Source organism: Python bivittatus, unplaced genomic scaffold, assembly GCF_059951505.1.
Source record: "Python bivittatus isolate LINGU-HERP-01145 unplaced genomic scaffold, Pbiv_v1 ctg000480_np1212, whole genome shotgun sequence".
Classification (NCBI taxonomy): domain Eukaryota; kingdom Metazoa; phylum Chordata; class Lepidosauria; order Squamata; family Pythonidae; genus Python; species Python bivittatus.
The window spans coordinates 71,263,042-71,290,936 of NW_028277075.1; the positions used below are offsets into that span (position 1 = coordinate 71,263,042).

The following is a 27,895-nucleotide window of genomic DNA, read 5'->3' on the forward strand; positions in this document are numbered from 1 at the left end:
CCTCCTCCTTTTAACAAGTACACCAAAACTCTAGGAGCATTTTACTAACATTTAAGGAAAGATAAATGGCTCTTCTGGATTTTTAAAATGTTCTCCTACTTCTTGCTTGTTTACCTTTCACAAATAATGGTGAAATGTGAAAGCCTTGTTAGCATTTCCTTTGATTGCCAGAGCGAGCAAACATCATCTTTCTTGCTCTGGGGAAAAAGAAATATTCCATACTTCCCTTTCTATATTCTCCCTCCTACTTCCCATCATTATAAGAATGATAATAAACAGGGGAATGTTTATTAAAAACAAAACAAAACCTCCCTTGGCATTTTAAGGCTGATTCCCAAGAAAACTGAAGGTAGACTCTGGAGAAATGCAAAGTTATGCCTTTCTCCCCACCCTACCCCCACAAATCATCACAACAAAGATTAAAGAAAAGCTATTAATCAAAGTGTTCTATTTTTCTATAGACTTACAAGTAAAACAGAAAAGCTCTATGGACTGAGAAGAAACATAAATCATTATTTCTTTATAATAACTCTCCTCTGGGTAGTACAAATTAATTTCACAAAAGTGCTGTGAAGAGTGTGAATGTGTGTGTACTCCCCCCCCCACACACACACACAGTGGTCTGCATTTTGCAGGATCCTCCTCAAATATCTACAAAAACACAGGCATCATATTGTTACAGCTGCAGTTCAGAGTAGTAAGCTATCTCAGGGATGCCAATATTTATTAGAGATAGGTTCCTTTGGCAGGAAGTCACTGGAGAGACATAAATTCTTGATCTCTATTAGATTCTTAAAAATAAACTCTCCCTAAAGTTGAATTTGGTTGCTAATGAAGTTTTCAACACATCCATGAAGGTGGCTTGGCTATGATGCAGAAGCAGTTTGCCATTGCCTTTTCCCAGAATGTTTTTTGACTTCTCAGCCTAGCCTATCACCCTGGAATTTTGGTGGTTTCCATCTAAGTACTAACCAGGTCTGACCCTCTTAATTTCTGAGATCAGCCAAGGACAACTCGGGACTGTGCAATAGGATTTTGTACATGGAACATGGTCAGCTCTTTGCTCCCTTTTAAAATCTAGTTTCAGCACAAAACTGCCTTCTTGATACACAAATCCACAGGCACCATAGATGAGAAACAGTCCTGGGGGAAAAAGATGAATCTTATTTAAAATTGTAGATATGCATGGCTTTTTCCCAAAGGACACATCTGTGTCCTATGGGGCTTAGGAATTGATTTGATTGAAAGCCATACAAAGACAGGAAAAGGAAAAAAAAATCCATATATCATACAGCTGAAACTCAGGAACAGCTGTATCAATAACACATGGGGAGGGAATGTGGACTAAACCAGTTTATGTTGTCACTCACGGACTGTATTCATGTGGGAGGGGCAGTTAGTCAGAATCACCTTTGGTGTATGAACTTACAAACCAGTTTGAACTATCACCTCAAAGGATCATCACCTTCTTTATCTGATGCCAAGCCATAAATTCCTGCTGAGCCTAATGATTCCATGGAAATTATTCTGAATGAGAACTGCATGTGGTACCTCTTAAGATCTTTGGAGCCTTAATTTCTGAGGAACCCCTAAGAGGATCAAAGGTGCTCTACAAAACACATAAATGCTTATTAAAAGAAATCAATCCAGAAAGTATTCCAGCTACATTCTGAAGTGTCAATTTGTGTCAATATACTGCATGAATCTCTGAGAATGGAGACAATAGCACATTGGCTTGCAAGGTAACCTCTAAATTAGAAGTCTTAGCTTGCAATAGAAGAACATAAGTATGCTTGGGATAAAAGTAAATGTTGGTTGCACTTGTGTCATAGCAGCCAAATGGGTAAAAATGGATCAAAAGAATCATCTCAGCAGAACAGTATGATTTCATGTGTTTCGTTGATGTTGTAGCTATAACAAGAATAAAAAAGATTTGTCTGCATACATTTTTTCTTGCCAACGGTAAATTCAGTTGGAAAGTCAAAATGCAATTCTGCCAAAAGTAGTTAATTTAGACTTACTTCTTCACAATCTGTCTCCCTATTAATTTTCTTCAAACAAAAGAAAATCTAAGCTTGATTTTTATTCAAGAACATCTGCAAATGTTCAGTTTCAGAAAGCAGAGACCGAATCTTAGAAGTAATATACAAAGTAGCAGATAAGAAGTGCTTTTCTTGTAGAAGCCATCTGTTTTTCAAGGACTGCCTTAAGAGAGATGTAGCAAAACCATTCGAAGGATGCATGAAAAAGACAAATGACAAAGGAATGAGTCATCTGCAAACAGGTCTACCTTTTGGGGAAGGTCAGGGATAGGGAGGGGAGAGACCAAGCTATGCATTGCAGGATAATGCAGAGTAAATTCCAATAAAATCCAGCAGAATCAAGATGTCATAATTTATGGAGCCTATTATGTACCATATTTAGAGAACAATCTCCAAAATGTAAGAACAGGCGTAAGGTGGAGGTATAAGATCATTTCCAAAGAAAACTACCGCTTGATTTATAAAGATGAAAAACTGATCGGGAAGAGATTTTTGGAAGAAGATTGTCTTTATCAAGTTTCACCCTTAACCCGGGGATTAAACAACGTGAAAGAATTATTTCATAAAGACTGCATAAAATTGTGGCATAGGCAGTTTGGCCATAGAAGTAGTTCAGAATTAATGAAAGAAACTTTGAGAAATTATTAATTAATTCACATGTGCCTGAATTAAATACAGCTTGAGCCACCTAATGTCTGTCTAAGGTAAAACAATGAAAAGCTCCACTGGAATTAGTCCATTCAGATTTGTGTGGGCTTTTTAAAATTAAACCCTCCAAAAAATAGGTCTACTTCCTCTAAAAATTATTGATGACTCTTCAAAGTATTTTTCACCCAACTTCTAAAACGGAAGAGTGAAGTATTGAAAAAGCTGAAAGAGTATATTTCCCAAGTATGAAATCCACCTGGAAGAAAACCTAAGGCTCTGTGCACTAATAATGGAGCAAATATACGGGAAAGAGAGCAGTATCTGAGAACAGGGAATCAGATATAATAAAATGATTCCTTTTATCCAGGACAAAATTGTGAGTAGAAAGCAAGAATAAAAAAGCTATTGCAAATTATTAGAAGCATCCTTCAATAAGCTAGATTGCCAGAGCAATACTGGGGAATTGGGAGCAATACTCCCAATACTGGGAAGAAGCAGTCATAACTGCAACTTACATTCAGAACAGACTATTCATAAAAGGCTAAAAGGATTTGAAACAGAATATAAAGCATAATAAAGTGTTTGGTTCAAAGACATACGCCTATGTACCCAAAGAGAAAAGAAGCAAACTAAATTGCAGACATGAAAAGGAAATTTTCACTGGCTATGACATAGGCTGCAAAGGATACAGAATTCTTGATCCGGTGGGAAGTTTAAATATGGCACAGACTTGCCAGAATTGAATCTTCTCAGCCAGTCAGAACATCTCCTGAAGGTCTGTTAAGAGTCCCCGTCTTTCTGATGTGAGGAAGATATGGGCAAAATGACAGACCTTCTCTGTTGCGGCCTACACATTTTGGAACTCCTTACCCCCTGACAGTTTTTAGAAGATCTGGAAAGACAGGTTTTTTCTCCAGACTTTCAACCTAACTAAGTTTTATTGGCATCCATCTTAGGGGAAAGGTTAATTTCTTATTACTATTGATTTATTGGAACTGTTGTTTTTATAATTTTGATCTACTTTATTGCTGCTTATTGTTTTAACTTATAAATGCAGAGTCTTCTGAGTTGGGCCAGCAATTAAATATATGTGTGTATATGTGCGTATACAAGGTAATCTCTACACTATGAACCTCTACAAGGTAACAGTCAATACAGGACAAGCAATTGGTAAGTTCCTGCATATATCAACAGTGAAAAAGCCAAATATTGCATCAGTTGTAGGGTTACTGTGCAGGAAGGTAATCACAGAGTGGAAGAACAGCTTTCCTTGCTTTTTATCTTTTACACAATCTTAATTCTGATTCTCTATATTATTCTCTATATATCGGCATCATCGGCATCATCATCATCGTGCCTTTTGACTAAAGTCTTTATGCCAAAGACTTCAGTCAAAAGTTTTTGTGTGCGTGAGATCTAGAAACCTTACAGAAAAAAGTATGTGAGTTACAGGCTATCAAGGAAATTGCAGGTATAATAAACTTTCCTCAGTTTTCTGCTCCAGCTTATGCAGCTCGCATTTTCTGAATTAGAATGGAAGCACCGTTCTTTGGCTATAAGAACTGTGCATAAAATGCAGAGAAGGACAACGCTCAGTCATTGAGCCAATGCTTCTTGGAAGAGAAGCTCACCTTCAGTTCTTAGCATTTCCAATTAAACAGATTGTGGTCGTCAGCAAGGCCTGGAAACATCTCTGCCTGGGATCTGGCAGAATTATTGTCAATTAGAGCAGTGCTTATTTGGCTAGATAAGTATTCAGATTCTGTATGCTGTGTACTGAAAATCTGCTTCAGTAAGTTAATCTTCATCGCAAATAAAAACACCCCTTTCCAGTTCATCCTTAAAATATGCTAATATACATGTACTAAGGGATTGGCCGCCCTACACAAGCACATTAAACCTGCTGGAATCCAAGCTTCTGTGCTTGGAATGATCACAATGCAGTCACAATGGCTACCTAACAGGTGAGAAGAACTGCAGATCAAGACATGCCTGAAGAAGCAAAGGCAAGATGAATCCCAGATATTGCTTCATAAATGCAACAAAGCTACAGGGGAAATTCCATGGACATAAAGCAAACGCATTCTATTCCCAGTGTCATGGGCAGTAGTAAAGCTATTTTAGCCTGGTAAGTTTAAAGAAGGTATGAGCAAGAGTCCCCAGACCCCCAAATATCAGGGCTTGCAGTCACACATAACATTGCCACCCATATGAACCTCTGCCCCGGGCACAAGCAGTCAATGTGTTGATCTTCAGATGTTTTGACTTCTTAAACTCCAACCGAGGGATTGATAGGGTTGATGTCTAAACATCTGGACAGGCACTGAGTTGCTTAACTTTACCATAAGGAGGAACTGATACCATCTCTGGATATAGGCAACATATAAGGACCAATATATATTTACTTATGTATTGACTTGATTGATTGATTTAAAAGATGCTAAGGTCAGAGGTATGCAAGTGATAGTCTATGGGAATTGGTGACTGCAGTATATTGATTGTGGTTGGTGCAAGTGGGGAAGAAGTGGGGAAAATTGGCTGGGTGGGGGGTTTCCCCAGGACTGGAAGTCAGTGTTGAGGAGATTTATGGTGCATACTTCAGCACTATCAGAGTCTTCTGAGCAGCTTTTAAGTAATCATGGAAGAATACACTGGTGATGGTTGGTGTTCCATCTTGTCCTGGACTGAGCTGGAGTCTGCCCAGCTACCTGGAGAAGTGGCAGAGTTGTTTCACTGCCTGCTGTGGCTCAGCAATGTGCTGTTTTGGGCTTGGTGGTGTGGCATGGGGGCAGGGAAGGAGTTTCTAGTGTTCTGGGACCAGGCGGTATTTCAGATCAGGAAGCAGTTGTGGGATCTTTAGTGGCTGCAGACTTCCCCGCTGAGTGATGGTGGGGATGGTGAGCCAGGGATGCCCAACCTTGGTGTTCCAGAGGTTGTGGGCACCCAAAGGTCATTGCCCAGCAGTGTTGGGAGCTGGAGCAGGCCAGTAGGTATGTTACTGGGATGACCTGAATCCTGCAGATGCTGCAGGACTTGTCACGTGGAGGCAACCTTGTCCTTGCCACATGATGACTGAACTTGGAGGGGACAGAACAGGTGTCACAGACATTCCTCATTGGAAAGATGCTCTTTGAGTATTTTAATCTTTACAACCCAAAGGCCTGGCACGTGGAGAGAGCAGATCACGTTGGATTGAACTGAGAAAAGCAGTTGAGGTGATACTCTTTGCCTTTGGGTGAGAGTCAGAGGGGAGCAATGGCTACCCTTAGTTTTTCTCAGATTATGGAGGCTTGAGGAGATTTGTACCTCCTGCTGCCTGTGAGAGCAAGTAGGATTTGGAGGGGTGGGATATGTGTCTGAATTGCTGGCATGGTGGAAAGAGGCTGTTCTGGATTCGGGTTGCTGGTTTAGAATTGTCCCAGAGAACTGGACTAATTCTTTGGTGAGTTGGCTGTGCAACTAGCATGTATAATGGGGCTCTTTGATCTGGAGGAAGATTGACAGGGGTTGGGGGACATTGTAGCATCAGGGCAGAAGGAAATATGAGGGGAGACAGAGGAGGGCCCATTCTTGGGCAATGCAGTCTCATTGTCTCCTACTGATTCTGCATTCCAGACATATCCAGTCATCAAATCTTCAGAGGCTCAGGTTTTTGGTGGCTAAAGCCTCTCTCATCCAGGATTTAATAACAGATGAGAGGGCTGACCTGGTGTATATTATCAAGATCTGCATGGGCACAGGGAGGAGCCTCCCTTCTTGGAAATGTGCCTGTTTGGACTTGCTGCAGCATCAGCAAAACCCCAGGGCAGGGGTGTTGAAGTGACTATAGTCATCCAGGATACTCTGGGGTTTTCAGAGGTCCTGCTCCAAAGATAACTGGATGTGAGTCCCTGTTTGTAAAGTTGTTACAGTATTGGCCTTCCTGCTGTGTAGCAACTTCCCTGTGTTGACTATGTGGACACGTTGGCAGTGGAATACTCCAGGCTTATGGTCTTGGGTGTCACGGCTCAAGGAACAGGCTCTGAGGCATGGATGATCAAGGCCAGCTGGTCACTCCAGAACCCTCCACCTCCTCACACACAACCATGCCAGGCCCCTCCTCAGCCGACAAAGAAATTTCCCTAACCAACCCAGTTGTCAAGAGGCACGGGAGACTTCCCAAGCCATGACATGAAGACTCTGCACTTCACCAAAGTGGTTGCCTGGTGAGCAATGAATCTGTGCAGCAGCTGTGCAACAATAGCTGCAGCTGTACATTCTTGGCAAGAGGGAATTTAAACCATGCTGTGGCCGCCTTTCAGGTGCCGGCATCTGGTTCTTGGCTTGTTGTTCCATGCATCTCATTCCTGCCTCTTGCTATATTCATGACCTTGTTGTGTTCCTGGCCAAGATTCTGGCTTTCTTTTCAGCATACCTCCAAAACCCATATAGCAGTGTTTCTCAACCTTGGCCACTTTAAGATATGTGGACTTCAACTCCCAAAATTCCCTACCAGCATGCTGGCCAGGGAATTCTGGGAGTTGAAGTCCACATATCTTAAAGTGGCCAAGGTTGAGAAACACTGCCATATAGCTCTGACCCTGCTTGCTTTTTGCAAAGCATTAAAGCACCAGGCACTGGGCCAGGATGCCAAAGAAGTTGTTCTTAGGTGTTTCTGCATTTGTTGGAGCTGGGTTCTAGGCCTCAAGCACAATTTAGGTTTGTACAAACTTCTGCTGTTTATTTGTGGTTCTCTAATCCTATGTTAGCCACATGGAGTCATAAGTACAAGTTGGGTGGCCTTCTAAAATAATTAGAATAAATAAACAATCTGAAAAACTGAAAGCCTCGGGACTAACAAAACATATTAAAAACCTGGAAACCTCTTTGCAGTTGTCTACCCAATCCAAATGGAACAGTGGATGTTTGCTTTCACAGCCCAGGGAAAAGAGGTCAGCTTAAATGAGCCGTTTGGCAGCTTTCCAATAGGGGATAAGAGCCCCATTTCTAGAATTTCCACTTTTGGGGGCAGCCTAGCACAGCTCCTTTCCTTATCAACAATTCAATAAAAGAACCTTGGAGAAAACATTTCAGAGCCACAATGGCCATCCGCATAAACTCCCTTCTTATCCTGAATAGCTGCATAACTTGGCCAAGATAACTTCCCATGTAAAAGGACAACAGGCTTTGTGCTGGGGACAGGATATATTTCTATATGCAGCCAGAAAGGAATTTCTTCCTCCCCTTATCAGTTGTGCTATTGACTAAGAAATTCTACACCTTTTACTCACCATGAATAATTTGGCTGGTTTGTTGACTGGGTTGTTCTGTTGCGCAAGAGCACCTGAATCCAACAGGCGGGGTGTAGGGCAGCCTCCTCCTATTCTAGAGTCCTACAGATGGTCTGAGGCTACATCTCTGAGAACTGACAGCCACCCATTTGTGCAGCACCAGATGTGGAAAGGCTGCTGCAGGGAGTGAACAGTTCAGAACAGATACGTATGTCATCGGAGAGCAAATTAGGAGTAAGACAATCAGAGAATGTTATTATTCTGCCAGCCAAGCCACCAGCATTTTTCTAAACTGAAAAGTCCATGCTCACCCTATCCCATGCAGAATACCATCACATTGACCCATTTCAACTTGTGGTGACTCACAGACCAATCTGCTGTTTGGGATCTTCTTGATGTGTATCGCCACCTTGAGAGGTTACCTGGTCATCATTACCTTGACTGAGGCTTTCACCTTCATGCTCCTTTGTATTTCTCCCTTGGCATCCTCTCTTTCACCAGTGCCTGCTACTCCTCAGTTGTTACTTTTGGGCTGCTTGTTGAGTACCTCAATAGAAAAGCCCATCTCCTACCTGAGATATTTTGCCCAGATGGCTATTCTGATCTTCATGGAACACATGTTGCTGCTGTTACCATAGCTCAGGATCAGTATATTCATCCCCTCTTTTGCCACAAACTTGCATCCAAGAATATGGGTGTGAAATTGGTAGCCACCTCGTGTGTCTTGAAAGTTATCATAACACTGCACAAAATAATCTGGCTACGCCACTGTGGTTCCAATGTCATCAATCATCACTTCTGTGACATGCCTCTAGTGCTGTAGTGTGCCTGTGCCAACAGTCAGGTTAGAAAAGGTTTCTATATATTCGCTTTGGCCACAGTCACCCTTTCTGCTGGTGTGATCTCATGTACTTCTATTTTGATCGCTCTTACTTACTCAGATGCTTCTTGTGCTTCCAATTTGAAGGCCATCACTTTCTTCAATGGTGCAGCTGTCTTTATGGACATTAAAGTAAATGCTAGCAATTCAGGGAAATGGATAGTTTCGGTATTCTATTCCATTGCCATCCCCTACTTGTCCCTACTCAAGGAGCATGGAAGAGAAGGGATCCAAGGAAAAAAGATTTGCACACCGAAGCAAACTGGGAGCAATATAATACATGATCCTTTCTAAATTAAAATTCAGGTTCATGTTGGGGAACTGAGAAATTAATCTGAGAACACATAAGGGAAACATAAGGGATAACAAATGGAAAGCTAGTTCTGGTTTCTCAAGATTTTGCCTAGGTTGTGGAACTTGTGTGGGTGTGTATATATATACTTAAGGACTGCACTTGAACTGGATTGCTATGCCCATACTCCAAAAAGGTGAGACCAAGACAAACATGTGACCTGACCAAGACAATTATCACTGACTTCAAGGAATCAGAGAGAGCTTGGAGGTCTTCTAATCCAACCACACACGCAGGGCAAGAATCCTCAGACCATTCCAAAAAAAACAAAAAAGCGCCAACCTTTGCTTGAAAATTTCCAGTGGAGCAGCATCCATGACTCCAGGAGGCAGGCTGTTCCATTGCTTAATAGTTCTCATTCTCAAGAAATTCCTTATTCTGAATTTGGATCTCTCTCTGTAAAGCTTCCACCTGTAGGTTCTTGCCCTATCCTTGGGCATTATGGAGAATAAATCCCCACCCTCTTCCCTCTGCCAACACAAGTATTGCAAGACTGCTATCACGCCTTCCCTTAGCTTTTCTTCTTTAGACTGAACATTCTCCAGTCTTTTAACTGTTCATAGGATTTAGCCTCCAAGCCCCATCACCATCTGTATTGCTCTTCTCTGCCCTCTTTCCAATTCCTCAGCATCCTTGTGGTGACCAGAACTGGACGCAGTATTCCTGATGCAGTGACTGGTGCAGCGCAGAGCAAAACTGTCACTTCTCCTGATCTCAACACTGTATCTGTGCTGATGCAGACCAATTGCCTCTTTTGGCAGCTGCAGCACACTGACTTAATCAGCGTTTAATTAAAGTTAATTACATGCAACAAACGCAGTACATCTTAATCCTCGTGCATATTATGATGCTGTATCACAATTAAAACTACAATTCAGTGACAACTTTGCAAGGGGTTGCATGTAGGCTCTGACCTCAAGCAACCCCTGGTTTATATTCTTATCTATAAGTTAGGAGGTTTTCCAGGTATCTCCCTAGGAGACTATATTACAAATTGGTGCCTCATGCTAAAACTGGGCTACTAGCACTTGCTTGTTGCACTATTCATATCTTGAAGGTAAATACCTTTATTCTTCTGTATAAAAACGACCAACTCAGAAAAATATTCCACTTGTTCACTGCATTTTCTATTTCATTGGTGTCCCAGGATAGAAACACGACCAGAAATGTGGTGGAAGCCCTGCCATCACCATTCTTCCTGTGACTAGCCCATATTTAATAAAGCTCTTTGACATTAGGTACAAGGGACTCCTTTAAAAAAGGGGGGGGGTGGAAGAACTTTGTTTTTGGGAGTCCCAAGCAAAACTTTGGGTGGATTGCTAGCATATGGCCTAATCAGAATTGAGGAGAGCATGCTCCCAGTGTTACTAATTTCTGCTCTAAAATATGAAACAACATGACCAATGGTTGGCCAGGGAGGATTAGAACTGTAGTCATCTAGAGCACCAAGGTTACCAGGTGTACAGTACCCAGACACGTCTTGGACTACTCACATACTTACAGATACATACAGCCAATTAGTAACAAGGCAGCTTGCTCTGAGTTTGTACAGGCTATCTGCAAACGATGGGCAATAGATGCCATGTTTTTTCTCAGATCCCGAAATCAGTATTTGCATTCCATTTTCTCACTTCGAAAGAATTAAGGTCAATTCCCATCATAAAAAGACTTGAACATCAGTGGTCCCAGGAGATAACTCGAATTGGAGAAAGAGCAGACGCAAGCAGCACTTCTCCTTGTCTGTGATGTCTGAAATGGAAAGGTGTAGGATGTTGGCCAAGGGAGGGTTAAATCTTTTGTCCACCTTGGGATCTTTCTACATGCTCAACATTAGGATGCCCTGCCTTTTGAGAATGTGTTTCCTTTTTCTGCTCTGAGCCAAAATTACCCAAGCTTCCAAATGAAGTTTGTCACGATAGGAATAGAAATGTGTTCTGCGAATAGTGATTTTGTGTTAGCACCACCCATTCCTGTTTACAATCCCACTCTATTGGCATGAGGAAAATCCAAGCTAATGAAGCCATTAAGAACTGTGTCAAATCCTCATTTGGCAGAGCTTCTTATTTTAGAATAGGGACACACACACACACACAAGAAGGCAAGGTCTGCACTTGCTTTGGAGATGCCAAACTGGAAAAAAAAAAGTAATCTCAGTGTTGCCAAAATTAAATTACTCATATATGCTTAGTATTACTCTTCATATATTTAACCTCCTGTCACACCAAAACTATAAAGCAGTAACCTATTTTGGAGATGACCGTGGAGCCCCATCCTGCCTCAGGTTATGCACTCCTGCTTCGCTACTCAAAACTGAGCAGCATGACTCTTCCCAAGTGTGGCCCAGGAAAATTAATCCACCTGAAGCAAGCAAAACTTCCGTTTAGAGTGCAAGGGTTCATCACAAAAGACAAACTCAGCAAGATTTGGATTAGTTGATTCCATTTTAACAAATACACACTTTAAAACTTTATTTATATAAAAATCATTTCATTTTAAAAGCATTGCAGAATGAGCACAGGACTCAAAGAACAGCAGGATGTCCCCTTCCCCAGGGGTGCAGAGGAAAAGCAAAAACAAGAGTCAGTGAGTTATTAGTTTCTTCTACAGCATTGAATTGGTCAGCGGGGAAAGGTACTTTTGGTTCATCTGGATTACAAAAGAAAATAGTGTTTTACATTAGAAAAAGTTGCGCAACTACCTTGATGCGCTTTGATTTACATCTTGAATCCCTCCCACTCTCCCAAAAGGTAAGAAAAACTGGACTGAGGCAAAGCGGAGGCAATAAGACTCTTCTGCTGTAGACCTTCCCTCTTGTGCAATGGGGAGGCGGAGAGAGGCCAAGAGCAACCGAGTTCCTTCCAGTTGTTGCGTGGAGGCAGAGCTGTAAGGGAGAGAGAGGCTGCCGTTCTCTTCAGCAAAAAAAAAGGCAAGGTCACCAATATGGTGCCCAGAGTAATTCATTATTGCCCATTTTACCGCTACTCTGCAGATTAAAGGCAAAGATCTGTAAGCAAACCCTAAATTCCTCTTATTCCCTGAAGAAGCAACCCATTAAGGTGCACACTGTGATCCTCACCCAGTAGTCCTTTCTCTCCTACCTCCCACCTGCGAGCCTTTAGCAGCTGACAGATTAGTTCCTGATCTCCCCCATACAATTGCCTGAATCACCCCTTCCCAGTCTTGCGACTACACCCAGGGCAACAGCAGGATTCTGATTTCAATGCAGGGAATAGAGAACAAGCAAGAGAGAGAGAGAGCAGGAAGGAACTGTGTGCCAAAATCTCTGTGGTCTAGGGGTTGACCCTCTGCACCTGAAACTAGCCAAAGCACTAAGCTATTTCACAGTGGCAAAGAAAAGGCACATGTAAATAGTGACCGATCATAGTTTCATTCCCTTGCCTGCATGGGAGGATTTGGGCAATATTTACACATGGCCTTCCCTCCCTCATACTTTCTGCATCACCAACCTTTCTACCTCGGTAGCTCCCTCTGCAATTTGTTGCCCAATCTGGGCACTCACCACTTAAGTCAACAACCCAAAACCAGATGCATCACCCTGCCCTCTCTACTGAGAGCCAAAATGGACACTTCTAGGTATGAAGACTCTGGCCCCTTCCTCCAACTTTCATTTGACATGCTCCATCCTCTTTCCCCCCCTTAAACAGCTATGCCCCAAGCATCTCTTCTCCCACAAATAAATAGCTTCCTAAACTCTGAGCTGATCCACCTCAGATAGGCCATCAAAAAGCAACTAAGAAACGGGAGAAAGAAAGAAAAAAGAGACAAATCTACTACTTGTCCTCAGCCTATGAGGATACAGAAGGTACTGTCTCAAAGAGGCGCTTCCTGAAGGGCAGATGACCCAAACACAGTCACTCACAAGCTGATTCCCCGTTGTCATCTTGCCCCCCCCAACTCCCCCAACTAGGAATGTTCCAGTATTCCCAGCATCCTTTGTTGCAAACATGAGTGACACACAAAAATATATTCTATAGGCTAAGAGAAGAGGGAAATGGGTTCTCTCCCTGCTTTTTGAAGAAGAGAGTCAACATCTCCTTAATAAAAATGAGTTCCAGTATGACTGAGTTCAGCTGAGATCCATTTGCACCGATTGCTTCCATCAGCTTCTGCGGATTGCATCATAAATGTGTATTTTTAAGTGTTTGCCTTCGTTGTGTAATGAGATCCATCAAGAGTATTTGGTCTTTATGAATTACTTTTTTTTTTTTTGAAGAATAAAAAACAAAAATACGATGTCCGGAAGTTGGATGTACAACCATCTACAGGGAGATGTGAGACCCGGTGGGCTCAGGGAGCCAGTCATTTGGCTAGGTGCCACAAGATTAAAAAAAAGCTCTGTCCATTTCACCACAAAGAGTTATATAAAATATGCTATGAACCCAAAACTCAGAAGGCAGATGGCGGCAGCTCTAGATCTTCTGCTGTGGAGAAATGCAAAGAAGTTAATGTTAGCTACAGTGAAAAACAGCAAGGGGTAGCTTTATACATGGCAATCTAATCACACAGAATCATCAATCAAAGCTTGGTAATTTTGGTGTTGCTCATCTCCGAAAGCAAAATAGGAAAGAAATACCCAAGATTTGACCCTAGGAAAGTATGATTGGGGAAAATAAGGATTCAGCACTCCACCCTTCTTAAAACACAGAAGCAGAGGGTTATTATCAGAAAGCAAAGACATACCATAGGAGGATAAAGCAACTGGTCAATTTCCTCAAGGGATTCCTGCCCTTCCTCCTGCTGTAGACATATGTATGGTTAGTAAGAACAGCATACTGGGTAAGAGAGGGAGAGAGAGAGAGGGACAAAAAGTCTAACTAAAAATCCACTCAGAAGAGTAAAGGAGAGGCCAAATGGGGAGAGAAAAGCCAACAGGACAGGGTTAGTCATTCAGAATAATAATAATAATAATAATAATAATAATAATAATAATAATAATAATAATAGGATAAAAGTGCCAAATCCAGTCTAAACATCTGGCTGACTGTGCGACCAACAACAACAACAAAATGTTAGCATCCCTTCAAAAGAAGGAGGGAGAACAAAAGTTTAATACTTGCATTTTTCTCAATACGTTATCTTCCTATTTGGCTGTTCAAAGTTTGTTCAGAAGTAATTTCATAAAATTCTTTTTACCATCCCAGAAATAGAGTATTTTCTGCTCCTTCCTCACTTCCTCTGTGTGTGAACAATTTTCTCCAAATGACTGCCCTCCAGTTGTGTTATCTTATAATTCTTATAGCCAGAGTGCCAGGGAAATACGGGAGTGTAGATCAAAACATGAGGAGGCCATCAGGCTGGGAAAGGCTGGCCTAGCATCTCCTACCACTAAATAACCAAGAAGGCTTCTCTAAAGATCTCCATCAATTGAAATCCCAAATATTTACCACGAGTGGTGCGCCCTTCATAGTTTCCATTTCTTCTCCAGACCGGTCCAATGTCCTATTATGGTCCCGTTCATTCAGTGTAGAGTAGTTGTCTGAAATCAAAAGAAATATTGATGGGAGGGAACTTCTCAGAGGTCTAAGGCTGGTGAAGCTGGCAGAGATAATTCCTCCCTTCCTCCTCCACCATCACGTTATTGCTTACCAATCAACCAGCAAACAGGCATCAGCTTTTATTTCCCTGCACCACACTATTCCTAACCCTTTTCACTCTTTCCCCTTATCACCAATAATTCTACCTGGAAGCTAAGCCCTATGGAACTGGCAAGCAGAAGCCATCATGAGGCCGCTCAGCACTGAATACAAACAGTTCATATGAACTATATTTAATTTTAACTGCAATTCAAGATAAATGAAATCAAACTTAGTTTTCGTCCTGACCCTTCTCATCACTTTTTTAGGGTAGCCCCTGGCACGCTGCTCAAAGTTCAAATATGATCTTTGGCTCAGGAGAAATGCTTCCCTGCTCTGCAGCATAATAAAGCCATTAACACATTTCTTTTGATGTCAAAGATAAAGTATACCAGCCGTAATTCCTGGAAGAGTTTGATCAATCTGAGGATTAGGACTGTGTGTGCAGTGTGGAGTAACTGTAGCCCACAAAAAAGAGCAATGAGCTATAATAAGAATCCAGGTAGTCTGGTCCCGTTCTGATAAAGCTAGAGACTTTTAGATTGTCCAGCAAAACTCCTTAATGTCACTATTTGCTGTAACAAGCAATGAAGGCATCACAGCTACTATGTGATAAAGGTAACATTCCAGAAGTTTAATAATCTCAGTGACTGAAGGGGTCTATTCAAAGCAAGTACCTAACTGAAGCATTTACATCTCTACAATGAAATGGACTCATGACATCCTGGTATGTAGACATGCACAAGGAGACATGGGAGTACATGTGCTTTGGCACACTTTTGAAACTACAAAGGGTGATGGACCTGTCTGTCTGTCGATATTTAAAGTTTAAGAACTACAACAAACTAAACTGATAGCTTCATCTAATAACAGCTGCTCTGGATTGGTCAAAAAGCTTTTCTTCCATAAGACTGAAACTTCCATACCTGGTCCCAAGTTTCCCATTTGGATCTCTTCCCGAGAGGATTTCTTGTCTAAACAGAAAATAAAATCAGAATAGTTAGATTACAGAAATTCTCTTGAACTGCAGATGTAGGATTATGTTTAAGTAGTTTATTAAAAGTATTAAGTAGAAGTAGTGCAAGATGCTGGCTCATTTAGAAGCCTCCTTGTAAACTTCTGCACTGTAGATCTGGGGAGGGACATATATAATACCCAAAATATTAGACCTGGAACTACTTGGCTATTGTTCCCACTCTTTTGTTGGTTTAGTACTTTTAGTAATACTTGAGTAAGACTTAAGAGGTTCTTATCTTTACCTGTGTTAAAACTTTTAGATGAACCCCTAAGGTAAATACAGTGGGGCAAAAAAGTATTTAGTCAGCCACAAATTGTGCAAGTTCTCCCACTTAAAAAGATGACAGAGGCCTGTAATTTTCATCATAGGTATACCTCAACTATGAGAGACAAAATGAGAAAAAAAATCCAGAAAATCACATTGTCTGATTTTTAAAGAATTTATTTGCAAATCATGGTGGAAAATAAGTATTTGGTCACCTACAAACAAGCAAGATGTCTGGCTCTCACAGACCTGTAACTACTTCTTTAAGAGGCTCCTCTGTCCTCCACTCATTACCTGTAGTAATGGCACCTGTTTGACCTTGTTATCAGTATAAAAGACACCTGTCCACAACCTCAAACAGTCACACTCCAAACTTCACTATGGCCAAGACCAAAGAGCTGTTGAAGGACACCAGAAACAAAATTGTAGACCTGCACCAGGCTGGGAACACTGGATCTGCAATAGGCAAGCAGCTTGGTGTGAAGAAATCAACTGTGGGAGCAATAATTAGAAAATGGAAGACATACAAGACCACTGATAATCTCCCTCGATCTTGGGTTCCACGCAAGATCTCACCCTGTGGGGTCAAAATGATCACAAGAATGGTGAGCAAAAATCCCAGAACCACATGGGGGGACCTAGTGAATGACCTGTGGAGAGCTGGGACCAAAGTAAGAAAGGCTACCATCAGTAACACACTACACCTCCAGGGACTCAAATCCTGCAGTGCAGGACGTGTCCCCCTGTTTAAGCCAGTACATGTCCAGGCCTGTCTGAAGTTTGCTAGAGAGCATTTGGATGATCCAGAAGAGGATTGGGAGAATGTCATATGGTCAGATGAAACCAAAGTAGAACGTTTTGGTCTAAACTCAACTCGTCGTGTTTGGAGGAGAGAGAATGCTGAGTTGCATCCAAAGAACACCATACCTACTGTGAAGCATGGGGGTGGAAACATCATGCTTTGGGGCTGTTTTTCTGCAAAGGGACCAGGACGACTGATCCGTGGAAAGGAAAGAATGAATGGGGCCATGTATCGTGAGATTTTGAGTGAACACCTCCTTCTATCAGCAAGGGCATTGAAGATGAAACATGGCTGGGTCTTTCAGCATGACAATGATCCCAAACACACCGCCCGGGCAACAAAGGAGTGGCTTCGTAAGAAGCATTTCAAGGTCCTGGAGTGGCCTAGCCAGTCTCCAGATCTCAACCCCATGGAAAACCTTTGGAGGGAGTCGAAAGTCCGTGTTGCCCAGCGACAGCCCCAAAACATCACTGCTCTAGAGGAGATCTGCATGGAGGAATGGGCCAAAATACCAGCAACAGTGTGTGAAAACCTTGTGAAGACTTACAGAAAACGTTTGACCTCTGTCATTGGCAACAAAGGATATATAACAAAGTATTGAGATGAACTTTTGATATTGACCAAATACTTATTTTCCACCATGATTTGCAAATAAATTCTTTAAAAATCAGACAATGTGATTTTCTGGATTTTTTTCCCCATTTTGTCTCTCATAGTTGAGGTATACCTATGATGAAAATTACAGGCCTCTCTCATCTTTTTAAGTGGGAGAACTTGCACAATTGGTGGCTAACTAAATACTTTTTTGCCCCACTGTATATTATCTCCAGCAGGCTGCATATAATTTTATATAGTCTCCTTTTCACCATACTAAAAATGCTGAACTGCAATTAGAAGGCAAGGCTTTTCTTTGATTATGATTCTCAGCTTTAAAATATGATGTTCCTGTCTTGTTTGCAATATAAACTGCCTTGATTCTTAAAAAAAACAAATTCATTTGTTCCATAGATACATAAATTGCTTGTTGGCCAGTGAACCCTTCATCTCAACTCCTGGTAATATAGTAACTTTTAAAAAACAACACAATATACAACTTAAAAGCATTGATCAGGAAACTGTAACACCCCTGAAGGAGGGTAGAAAATTAAGTATATCTGAGAGAGGAGATCTAAAGGAATAATGCCCACATTTTTAAAGATTAAATATAAATGCATATTGTAAGAATCCCATACCACACCCACACAAAAACAGTTCCTATTCTTATCTATCCTAGATCCATCTGTTGATAGATTACAGAAGGCTCAGGTGATTGAATTACAGAGCATTTGCAACTGCTTCTTCCTTCATGCTATCTAATCCTATTCTCTTAAAACCCACTGCCCCCAAAGGGCTCCAGAACAATCTATTGCTAGAATACAACTTAATGGGCTTCAAACTGCAGTGATCATCATGACCCTGGCTGGGGAGCAAAGAGGAAGAGCATTACTTCTTAGAATAAATTCCACCAAAGGAGGGAGGATGAATGCAGACAGAGCTTATGCAAAAAGCCTAATTGTTCCAACAGGCTGGTCATGATTCTTATTTCTATCAGCACAGCAAGATAATGTTATCTGTGGTGCTGCTCCTCAGGTAAAACAGTAAATGTATCCAAGAGGAGTATTTTTCCTTTCAGTTAAGTGTGGGCTTATGTCCACTTAATTCAGCCATTTTTGCACACTGATATTTAGAACTTCATGTGAAAAAGGAATCGAACGCCCATACTTCACACTGCATTTTAAAAGAAAATGAACCAGAATTGCCCCACAAGTATATAATGCTGTGGAAGCCTCATTAACACCATTGGAACAGTTCTGTGAGGCCCATAAAAATGACTACAGGAATAATGCTTTAGTAAGAGCTGTTATGCCCCATTGTGTGTTGATAGCACTACACACACTGGGGCACAAGAAATCTTTGGTTCAGGGCCTGGATTCTCTTAGCCTGGGAGCGACTCTCATCTGATCAGTCCAGGGCTACCAATTAATGCACACTCTGCTGAGCTAAAGATGGAGCATCACACATTTTTCTTATTCCACTGCTTGACCACCACTCCCAAAAATATCCAAACCTGGACTTTTTCTTAGTGAGCATAAATGCATACACACAAACAGAATACCACATTTCAGTATTTACCTCCTTTTTGATTTTTATCAATGAGGGGCAAGGTGCTATCATCAAAAGAGTTGCCACCCTGGGTTCTAGAAGTGTTATTCAAATTTACCTGAGGGAAAAAAAGTGGAATTGTTCAATACATTTATAATGTCACAAAAAATATTGCTTTTCTCTGTACTTGGCATGTAGGCTGCCAACCAGTTCTTGGAAATCCCATGACCATCTCTCTGTGTGTGTGTGTACATACACACACACACACAAAGACAGAGTACACTCTAAAGAGAAAGCAGGACACAAAACCAAGCTTTTGTCAATGATGAATGCAGCTATGTTGTACAAATTACATTTTCAACTGATGGCATGAATACAACATTTTTCACCGTCCTTCTTTTGAACAGTACGATGATCAGAGTATGAGACTGGGCCGGGAAGATCTAGGTTCCAGTCCCCATTCAGCAATGACCCTTAACAGATCTCAATCTAACCACCTCACAGAAGTTATCTTGAGGATAAGAGATAGGAACATACTGTAAATACTGCCTTAGGTAGGACAAAACAGTAATAAATGTTTTGAACTGGGTAAGCCACCAGGCATCTTACGTAGCATACTAAAGCTATATACAAATTTATGTTACAACATAACAAAAGATGATACAACTTGGCCCACAGAAATAGCTTTTAGACTCATCATGGTCCCCATCTCCCAGTCTTTCCACAGCCCCATTTCAGACCCCGTATACCTGAAAGTCAGATTTCTTCCACCCTTCTTTCTCCAGGGGTTTCCGTAACTCTTTGTACCCCCAGATGGTCTGCAGCACAAGAGCAGCGGCTCTGACTTCTCTTTCTGATCGGTTCCTAGTAAGAAAAAAGCAAAATGTATTATAAAAGTCTAAAATGCTCACCCAGAGATAGACCCTTTTACAAAGAGAAGTGCAAGCCTCTTCTACCTCTACCTCTCCCCCTCCCCCAGGACTCTACTCACCCTGATTTATTGATCAGCACCAGTTTCTCAATGCCTTGTGTCTCCCGCAGTTTCTTGGCTGCTTCCAGATTCTCAGCAATGACTTCATTGATAGTATTCAGCACAGAGATCACTGTGTCTTCAGAGAGGTTCTTTGCCAGTGTCTGCTGTCCTCCTGGAAGATTTTTCACTAAACTGGGGATGGCATGTTTACCTACGAGTGGGAGTACACCAGAGCCACAATGAGGAGAAAGAAACATGATGAGCAACAGGGGCAGACAAAAACACCATAAGTGGCTCCATCCTGCAGATTGGGCTTGAAGACTTCAAGGGCTCTTGGAAGCTCACAAGTGAGATATTGGAAGGGCTGCAGATGGTAATACATGATCAGGATAACGGGGTACAACAATAGGAGAAACAGATGGCAGCCAAGACTTATATTACACAACAGGAAAGGAGAAAAGCAACAAAACATAATTGCATGTGAATCCATTATAATTAAAGAAACTGCTAAATGCAGCATAGAGAAGGAATTGCCATTCTAAAGTTATTGAAAAGCTACAGAAAACAGAAGGCTTTCTCATTGCATTCCAGAAGGAATGGACCATAAGAAGATTAATGCTGCTCCTCCAGAATCTGAACTACATTTTTCTGTTTCAAACTCTTATACACCATCCCATGGTTTGGAGTTTCCCAAAAATCTACAGTGTTTTTAATCTAGAATGGCATAGAGCAAGTAAAAGAATCAAACCAACATTTTCAAAAGCTATTTTGGGGGTGCAGTAGGAAGAGAAATCGAAGAGCTATGAAGCATATCAAGCAAAGCCACTATTTAATTTAGAGGGTCAGGGATTGGAATCCAGTAATCTTCCAGATATTTCTCAACTACAAATTCCAGCAGCCCCATTAAAATTCAGCAGAATCTGGGAGGGCCACCAATTCCCCTCCTTTGCTTTCAACTTCACAAAATTCTAGTGGTTTGTGATAAGTTCCTTCTCTTTAAAGGACAAAACATCCATCCTCCTAAATGAAGGCAGAAAACTCTGTACCTCTTTTGAAGGCAGAATCAAAGACTGAGGGGGTTCCTCCTTGGGGGCGGGGGGAGGAGATGTAAGCTTCGTATTGGCCTTGCCTTGTTAAGGAAGAGACGTTACCCATTTCTGTCCACTGACTGGGAAGTAGCACAAAGCCTTTGATTTGGCAACTGGTAGTCTGGTATGACTGAGTAAGAATGTATTATGGCTGTTGTAGGATTTTCAACTTTCCTTAAGTGATGCATTCCCCTACAGTACAGAGCTTCTCTTTCCCCTTACCAATCAGCTCTTTGTTACGGGAATCCACTGCCAGGTTGCGCAGGGCTCCGGATGCAGCTTTCACCACACGCTCACTGTCATGGGTCAGATGGTCAGCAATGGCAGAGAGACCTTTTTCCTGGCGCAGGGCAGAGCGAATGTATCTCCCATACTGTAAGGAAGAACAGCAACATTCAGCTCAGAATATGAGCTACAATATATACAACTATCTGCTGATGTTATTCAAACTGCTTGCCAGCCCTGGATCTATTGTCTGGCACTAGAATTCAGTCATGGAGACTAGTTTCTATCAACCCAAGCCAGCACAGCCCTTGATCACACTATCTAGAAATTAGGGCAGCTGTTGTCCAAAGTATATGGAGGGTAATAGGTTGGTGAAGGCTGTTCTCAAGCATCGTATTTCCCAGTGGTGCATCTACATTAATCAATGACAGTTTTCCTACAAAATGAGGTTAATTCCTTCAGGGGCTCCTATCACCAAATCCCACTGTCAGCCCAAATACTGCAAGTGAATATATTCCTTATGACCAGCTTATCTGTCTTTATAAACAGAGAGCTTTTTGCCACAGTGCTGACTTCACTATTCTGTACTAGAAACTCATCATCATCAGAGGCTAGAACCCACACATGCAACATCTTTAGTTTCCAACTGAATTCTCATTCAAAGCGTGTTGGATAATAAGTTTCTGCAGCTGTGAAAATAGCACGGTTAATTTCTGACTTCTTCCAGGCTGCTACTCTCAAAAGCAGACCAGCTAACCAAGAGAACAAACCTGCATATGTGCTGTCCTAATTTGGGAAGGGGGGTTACCACAAGCATGCTCACTGGATTTTCTGGAAGCCAGAATCTCTAATCTAGAGACTATCTTGCAAATCAACATATTATTGCCTGCATCCAACCAACTTGGAGGTACAAGCAGTGCAGTGATATATACTCAGAATGCCACATCAGATAGTATTTTAGACTTAGAGATACAGTACATGAAAGAATAATAAAAACAAAATGTACATTGGGTGGGTGGAGAAGGGGGGGACAACTGGTTCATTTCTCTGCTCCCTCTTAATCTGCCCATAGTTTCTTTTCTTTCATAAAGGCCTTACAGAGAGGGAATCCTCCTTCCATTGCTTCCCCAAAGGTTCCTATTTTCAGAAGGTTTAGAAGTTGGGATTTAAACTTTGACCATAGCTTCCCACAAAATTCAGGAACTTTAGAGAAACTGCAGGCACAAATGCTGGACTAGGTCTAGTCTCTTTCTGCCAGCCAATTGTTCAGAGTGAATGGAGAGAGTGAAACTGACTGGACAAGAGTAAATATAAAGCTGGACTGCATGACATCAACTATCATTGTTGCACACAATGATTAAGACGTGTCTGTTTCTGACTTTGATAAGTCAGACACCTTGATTGATTTTATTTAGTTTGTTGTCTAACAGCATCTGTGACTTAGTTTAATATGACTTTGGGAAAGCATGGCCTGCTTGCAGTTGTTTTGGTTTAATTTTGTGCCCTATCCAAATCTCTAACCAATCCATACAGTTGTGTTGCAAAAGCAGCTTCACCATAGGAAGCTGGCAAACAAGCCTTGGTTATTTTGGAAGTCTGCAAGCTTGAGGCCTGGTCCTCATTAATCTCTACAGTTGCTTGTCTGTTTCTGGCTTGATGTGATTTAGGGCTTAGGTCTTTATGCAAGGAAGGCCACAGTGGCTTGTTCAATAACTATAGTTAAGAACTTCTTGACTTAAAGATTTGTGAACCCAGCCAACAAGGCCCTCCTTCTGCTATCTTAATGGCAATTATTTTGTTGGAGTTACTAATTTTAAGGGGAAAGGATTTAACTTACAGCACTGCTTCTCTTTTTGTAGCTACTCACCGTCCAGCGGCCAGCACACAGATTCTGGATGGCTCCTGCTGAGGCTTCTAAGATAGCTGGGGCGCTGCTCTCCTTTAACAGTGAAATATAAATGCGGACAATTTCTGGCTGGAATAGGAGTTCATAGCCTAGCAGAGAAAAAAGAACCAATTACCCATAAAGCTGGTCAACCTTTATGCCCTCCTATGTCCTCCATGGAGACATCCATAAAGAGAACCTTCTCAATCATGGCATTTCCCAACCAGCCTTCCTAGGAGTACTGCCTGGTATCAATACTTGCTCTTTCAAAGTTGGGAAAAAGGGTTTTCTTCTTCCTGACCATTTAATTTGTTTCTGCAACTTTTCATGGGTTCCTTACTCATACTTGACTTGGCTCTTGTAAATCATTTGGGGAGCTCTGGTGAGAGGCAGTGGGAATTCTTTTAAATAAATAAGCACACAGAGAAAGGAGGACTCTTTGACCAGAGGGACCCAATTCAGGAGGATGCTTTTTAGTACTTTAACCACTTCCACTCTCTGGAAGAGAATCTAAAACTACTACAACCATTTCCCCACCATGTTTATACGTTGCTCTGGAAAAGCCAAGATTGAACCACTCCTCAGGCTCTCCAATTTGTGCTGCACACAGAACACTTTCTATTTCCAACTGTAGCAGGCCACAAGTTATCCCCATCCAATTTTCCATTTTGCTCTGCAATTCACGTTGCAATACATACAAATCAGTAGCTGGATTTATCATGAGATAACTTTCTGTTACCAAAAAGTGAGCTCCATCTCTTTGAGCTCTAAGTCAGAACTTAAGGTCTCTTTCTGTCTCATGGAAAAAAAACTCCCTCCCTTTAGTTATACGGGGTGGACTGACTTCAGGTGAGTGTGGTTCAACTCCTTCTTTATTATACATATTATACATACCACTATAATAACAAACCTGTTACGTTATGTGGCCATGAAAGAACAATCGATGATTCTTATCACAGTGCAGTAAAGTAATTCACATTTGAAACTCTAGACCATCTGAATGCTTTCAGTCTACTTCCCCTCCTAAATAAGGTGGGACTGTTGGGTCTGTCTTCTAATGACCAGGCAAGTACTGTACAGTAAGTCCACTATTATTCTCAGTCCCTTGAGATGGATCTGATAAAGGAATATACTACTGTACAGCAGTATTCCTGGGGTGGGCCAGTATAACAATTCAGAGTATTTTATGTGACATAGTGGGTGAAAGTCCATGTCTGGAAAGACAAACCTATCTATTTTATAATGTTTTATAAAGGTAGGTGGCTCTGCTCCAAAGTCACACTACAAATGTCTATTCGTGGTACTCCTATCATTAAGGTTGCCAACATAAGTCACCTCATTACAAAGAACGCTGTGAAGCAGGAAGCAACACCCTCTAGCTGGCTGTGAATGCCAGGGCAATGCAGTCCCTCATCTTTTAACTGTAAAGTGAGGAAACTCTTCTCCCTGATATTCTGTTTGTAGGAGACAAAATAATGGCCCTTTGCCCCTCTAACTAGATCCCTGAGCCAGATACATTTTCTGGGGTTGGCTGGATCTGGACAGACATTTGGAAACAGAATTTCTTGTACTTGACAGCATTTAGAAACTGACTTAGAGTGTGAAATAGAATCTAGCCTAGAACTATCTTGTACTGGTAGAGCATTTACAGTTCCCACCCTGAGTTCTCTCATCTCCCCAATCATCCAAACCAGTTAGCGGTTTCAGTTAAGAATACTGGCAAGAATCTGCCTATTGACTTAAAGGAGGGAGATCATTAAGACCTTGAATACCAATGACAAGTCCCATGTTGGGAAACAGTGGATTGCTGGGGTGAGAGGAGTGCACCCCTTCAGCACACACGAGGGTGGCTTGAAAACTGTGTTCTTTGCTTGTTTCAGAGAACGGATCCCAATGAAGAGTCTGTCTGTACAACCTGATCACTGCAAGACCCCTTTCTAATCCAAACTATATGAATCCCAATAGTTCAGGGATCCCTGCTGCTGGTGCCAAATGTTTCTGTCTTTTCCACCATTGCCAATGATGTGCCAAGTCAGCTACAAACCTGGGGCCATGATGGTTACTGCTGAACCTTGAAGAACCATATTCATGGATTAATGCATCCAATTTCCATGTGCACAGTAACAGCTACTCTGGGTCTCGATGTATTACTGGACCTTGAGACAGGAAACCTGGATGTTTCAGGAGGTGCTGCCTTCTTTCTTCTTTTTCTTCTCTCATCTCCACTAGGGCAGCCTTCTGATCTGTAATGGGATGATTAGAATCACCCCTTTCTTCAGCAGCATCCTTATGTGCCACTTCAGATAGTATTGCAAATGTGGAAGCACAGAGAGCTGTCCTTTTGGCCAAGAAGCTGGTAAGGCATCAATCCCAGCTACTATGTCGTCTTGCAACTGGGAGAACAAGCATTTTACTTGTTGCTTGTTCATTGTCACAGACTGACAGAAGGGTATCACCATCTTCCTGAGCTTTTATTTGTTGATTGGCAATACTGACTCATGATGGGACCTTGTTCCATACTCTAACTTGTCTTGGAAGTGATCTCCTCACCCTGTTAAGCTGAGAATGATCCTAAGACAGGGACAGCTTCCTTTCTTGTTTTGATGGTGATTTCAGGGGGGGGAAAAAACCCCACTTCACTAATGCCAGCATGCTACTGGCTAGATTTACCACAAAGGCCTGTTCTGAAGACATCTAAGTGTTAGAATGAGATAGTTCAAAATTCTTCCCGTGGAGGGCTCTTTAACACAGAGATTATCTAGGTAGACATTAACATGGACCCTCTGTGTTCTTAAATGGTCCAGAACAGCTGCCCTCACATTGAAGAATATATGTGTGCTGATGGTAGACCAAAAGAAAATACTCTGAATAGAAGCAGATTGCTTCTGGGTGAAAACTTGATGAACTTCCAAACAGGAGGTCTGCCTGGGATGTTTAACCAAGCCTCTGACAAATCCACCAAACCTAGAAAGTTGTCCACTAAGATGGTGTCTGTTGTTATCTCAATCCTCAATTTTTGCCTGAATTAATCCTGAGGCCAAGGTTTGAGATAGCTTTCCAATCTCCAATTTTCTTTGGTACCAGAGAAAAGACTGAATCAAAAATGGTACAGAAGACCTCTTCTGAGGTACACAATCATCATGCCCATGTCCTGTTATTGGCTCCTTCATCCTGAGATATTTCTCTTCATTATTGGAGGGAACAGATGTCAGAAACCGATATTTTACCTTTCTTGTGACTTCTAGCTCATTCTAGTAAATTCTAGTGCATATCCTTACCAGGCCAACTTTCCAGTATTCATTTATTCTGGCAGGTGCTTCTAAGTATGCCAGAATTTCTGCAGTTATATGCCCAAATAAGAGGTAAAAAAGTCAGAAAGAGGGGTGTTTTCCTTGGTTTTTACCTGAACTGCATAGCTATTTCAAGGGTACTTTGACTATTGCCCCCCAGAGAGGGGCATCCCCACATGCTTCCTTGCCTGTTTCCAGCATGAAAGATGGGGGTTTAGTCTTTGGTATAAAAATATGATGCAGGACTTCTCTTGCATCTGCTTTCCTTCTTCCTTGGGGCTGTACACAAAGGTTTCTTATCTGATCTGCCTGCCCAAGGGCTTTGCTCTGAGGCTGTCTTTTAATTGGCAGTTGGTCTCCCAATGCTTGCTGTGCCATCACTTCTTATGACATACATCGGGTTCCAGACCACAGACAGTCCTTAGAGATGTCTGCATAAATTCTGTGTTCTGGCCTACTAGGAGACAGGCTTCTACCAACACTTCTGGAAGGAGATAACTAGTATTAGCCTATACCCCAAAGATCTGGTGATGATGGCTGCAGCCCTTATTCCCAGAATGAGTTGCTCTTTCCTCTTTGAAACTGCCTCTTCTTTCAGAACCATTGATTTTGATAGATAGAGATACTGGCTATTTTATAGTTCCCTTAGGTAGGATATACAACTTGTCTGCTACTACTGGAGATGCCTTGAGTACCAACCACTCCTCTTGGCTATTCTGGAGACTGGGAATGGGGCCTGAAGATCTGTGGATAGTAGAGAAGAAGTCCCCGATTTCTATGCCTCCTGCAGAGACACTAACATTGTTGGCCCACCTCCAAGTCATGGGCCTTTGCTGATGCATTAAGCATCACTGAAAAAACGGTCAGTATTGACAGTCTCTGGCGGGGAGGTACAAACTGCTGGAAATTTTACTCCTTCCATAATTGAACCCATTGAGGAACAAACCTTAAGCATAGCTTATGCCTTATTCCTTGATCTTCTCTGTAGCTTTGGGTGTCTGAGATGGAAACTCTGAAAGTGAGGTCCTAGCCCTGGGATCATCAACTTTGTTATTCTATCTTAGCCATCTTTCCTGCACTTTCTGCTGGCAATAGCTTAACGATCAGCCTCCAATCAGACTCTCTCCTAGTGCTCCTTCACAATGATACGCACCCATGCATGTGTGTTTTCAGGCTGCTGCACGGCTAGTGCCAGCTGATGCCTAGTCCATCAAGGTGGACAAGGAGGTTTGTGTACAACCTTCATTCAGCTCTGCTGCATTTGGGGCAGCTCAAGCTGGCACTGCAACTTGCCTCTTCTGCATTCCAACACCGTTGGAAGTCATGCAGTTCTCTCGGCTGCAACCTCTTGCTGGCAGGTGACTGCAGGAAGTGCTTTTGGACAGTAGAGGGAGCACTGGACAACTGGTTTTCATCTATTCT

The 27,895-nt window shown here is 41.9% G+C and overlaps 1 protein-coding gene across 9 annotated transcripts in view; it reads right to left on the minus strand.

Annotated features, from left to right (window-relative positions):
* Window positions 1-11,645: 11,645 nt before the first annotated feature.
* The window catches only part of CTNND1 (catenin delta 1), a 64,988-nt gene continuing 48,738 nt past the window's right edge, over window positions 11,646-27,895 (minus strand). For 6 of the 9 annotated variants that reach the window (XM_088146253.1, XM_088146260.1, XM_088146257.1 and 3 more), the window contains 9 exons: window positions 23,166-23,293; window positions 21,296-21,446; window positions 20,004-20,196; window positions 19,762-19,876; window positions 19,043-19,130; window positions 15,713-15,760; window positions 14,598-14,689; window positions 13,894-13,950; window positions 11,646-13,634 (listed from right to left, as the gene is read on the minus strand). In XM_088146253.1, coding sequence (XP_088002379.1) covers window positions 13,623-13,634; window positions 13,894-13,950; window positions 14,598-14,689; window positions 15,713-15,760; window positions 19,043-19,130; window positions 19,762-19,876; window positions 20,004-20,196; window positions 21,296-21,446; window positions 23,166-23,293 — 884 coding nt within the window. In that variant the 3' untranslated portion in view covers window positions 11,646-13,622. The remainder of the gene's footprint in view (window positions 13,635-13,893; window positions 13,951-14,597; window positions 14,690-15,712; window positions 15,761-19,042; window positions 19,131-19,761; window positions 19,877-20,003; window positions 20,197-21,295; window positions 21,447-23,165; window positions 23,294-27,895) is intronic. The other 3 variants (XM_088146256.1, XM_088146259.1, XM_088146258.1) reach the window with 3 other exon arrangements.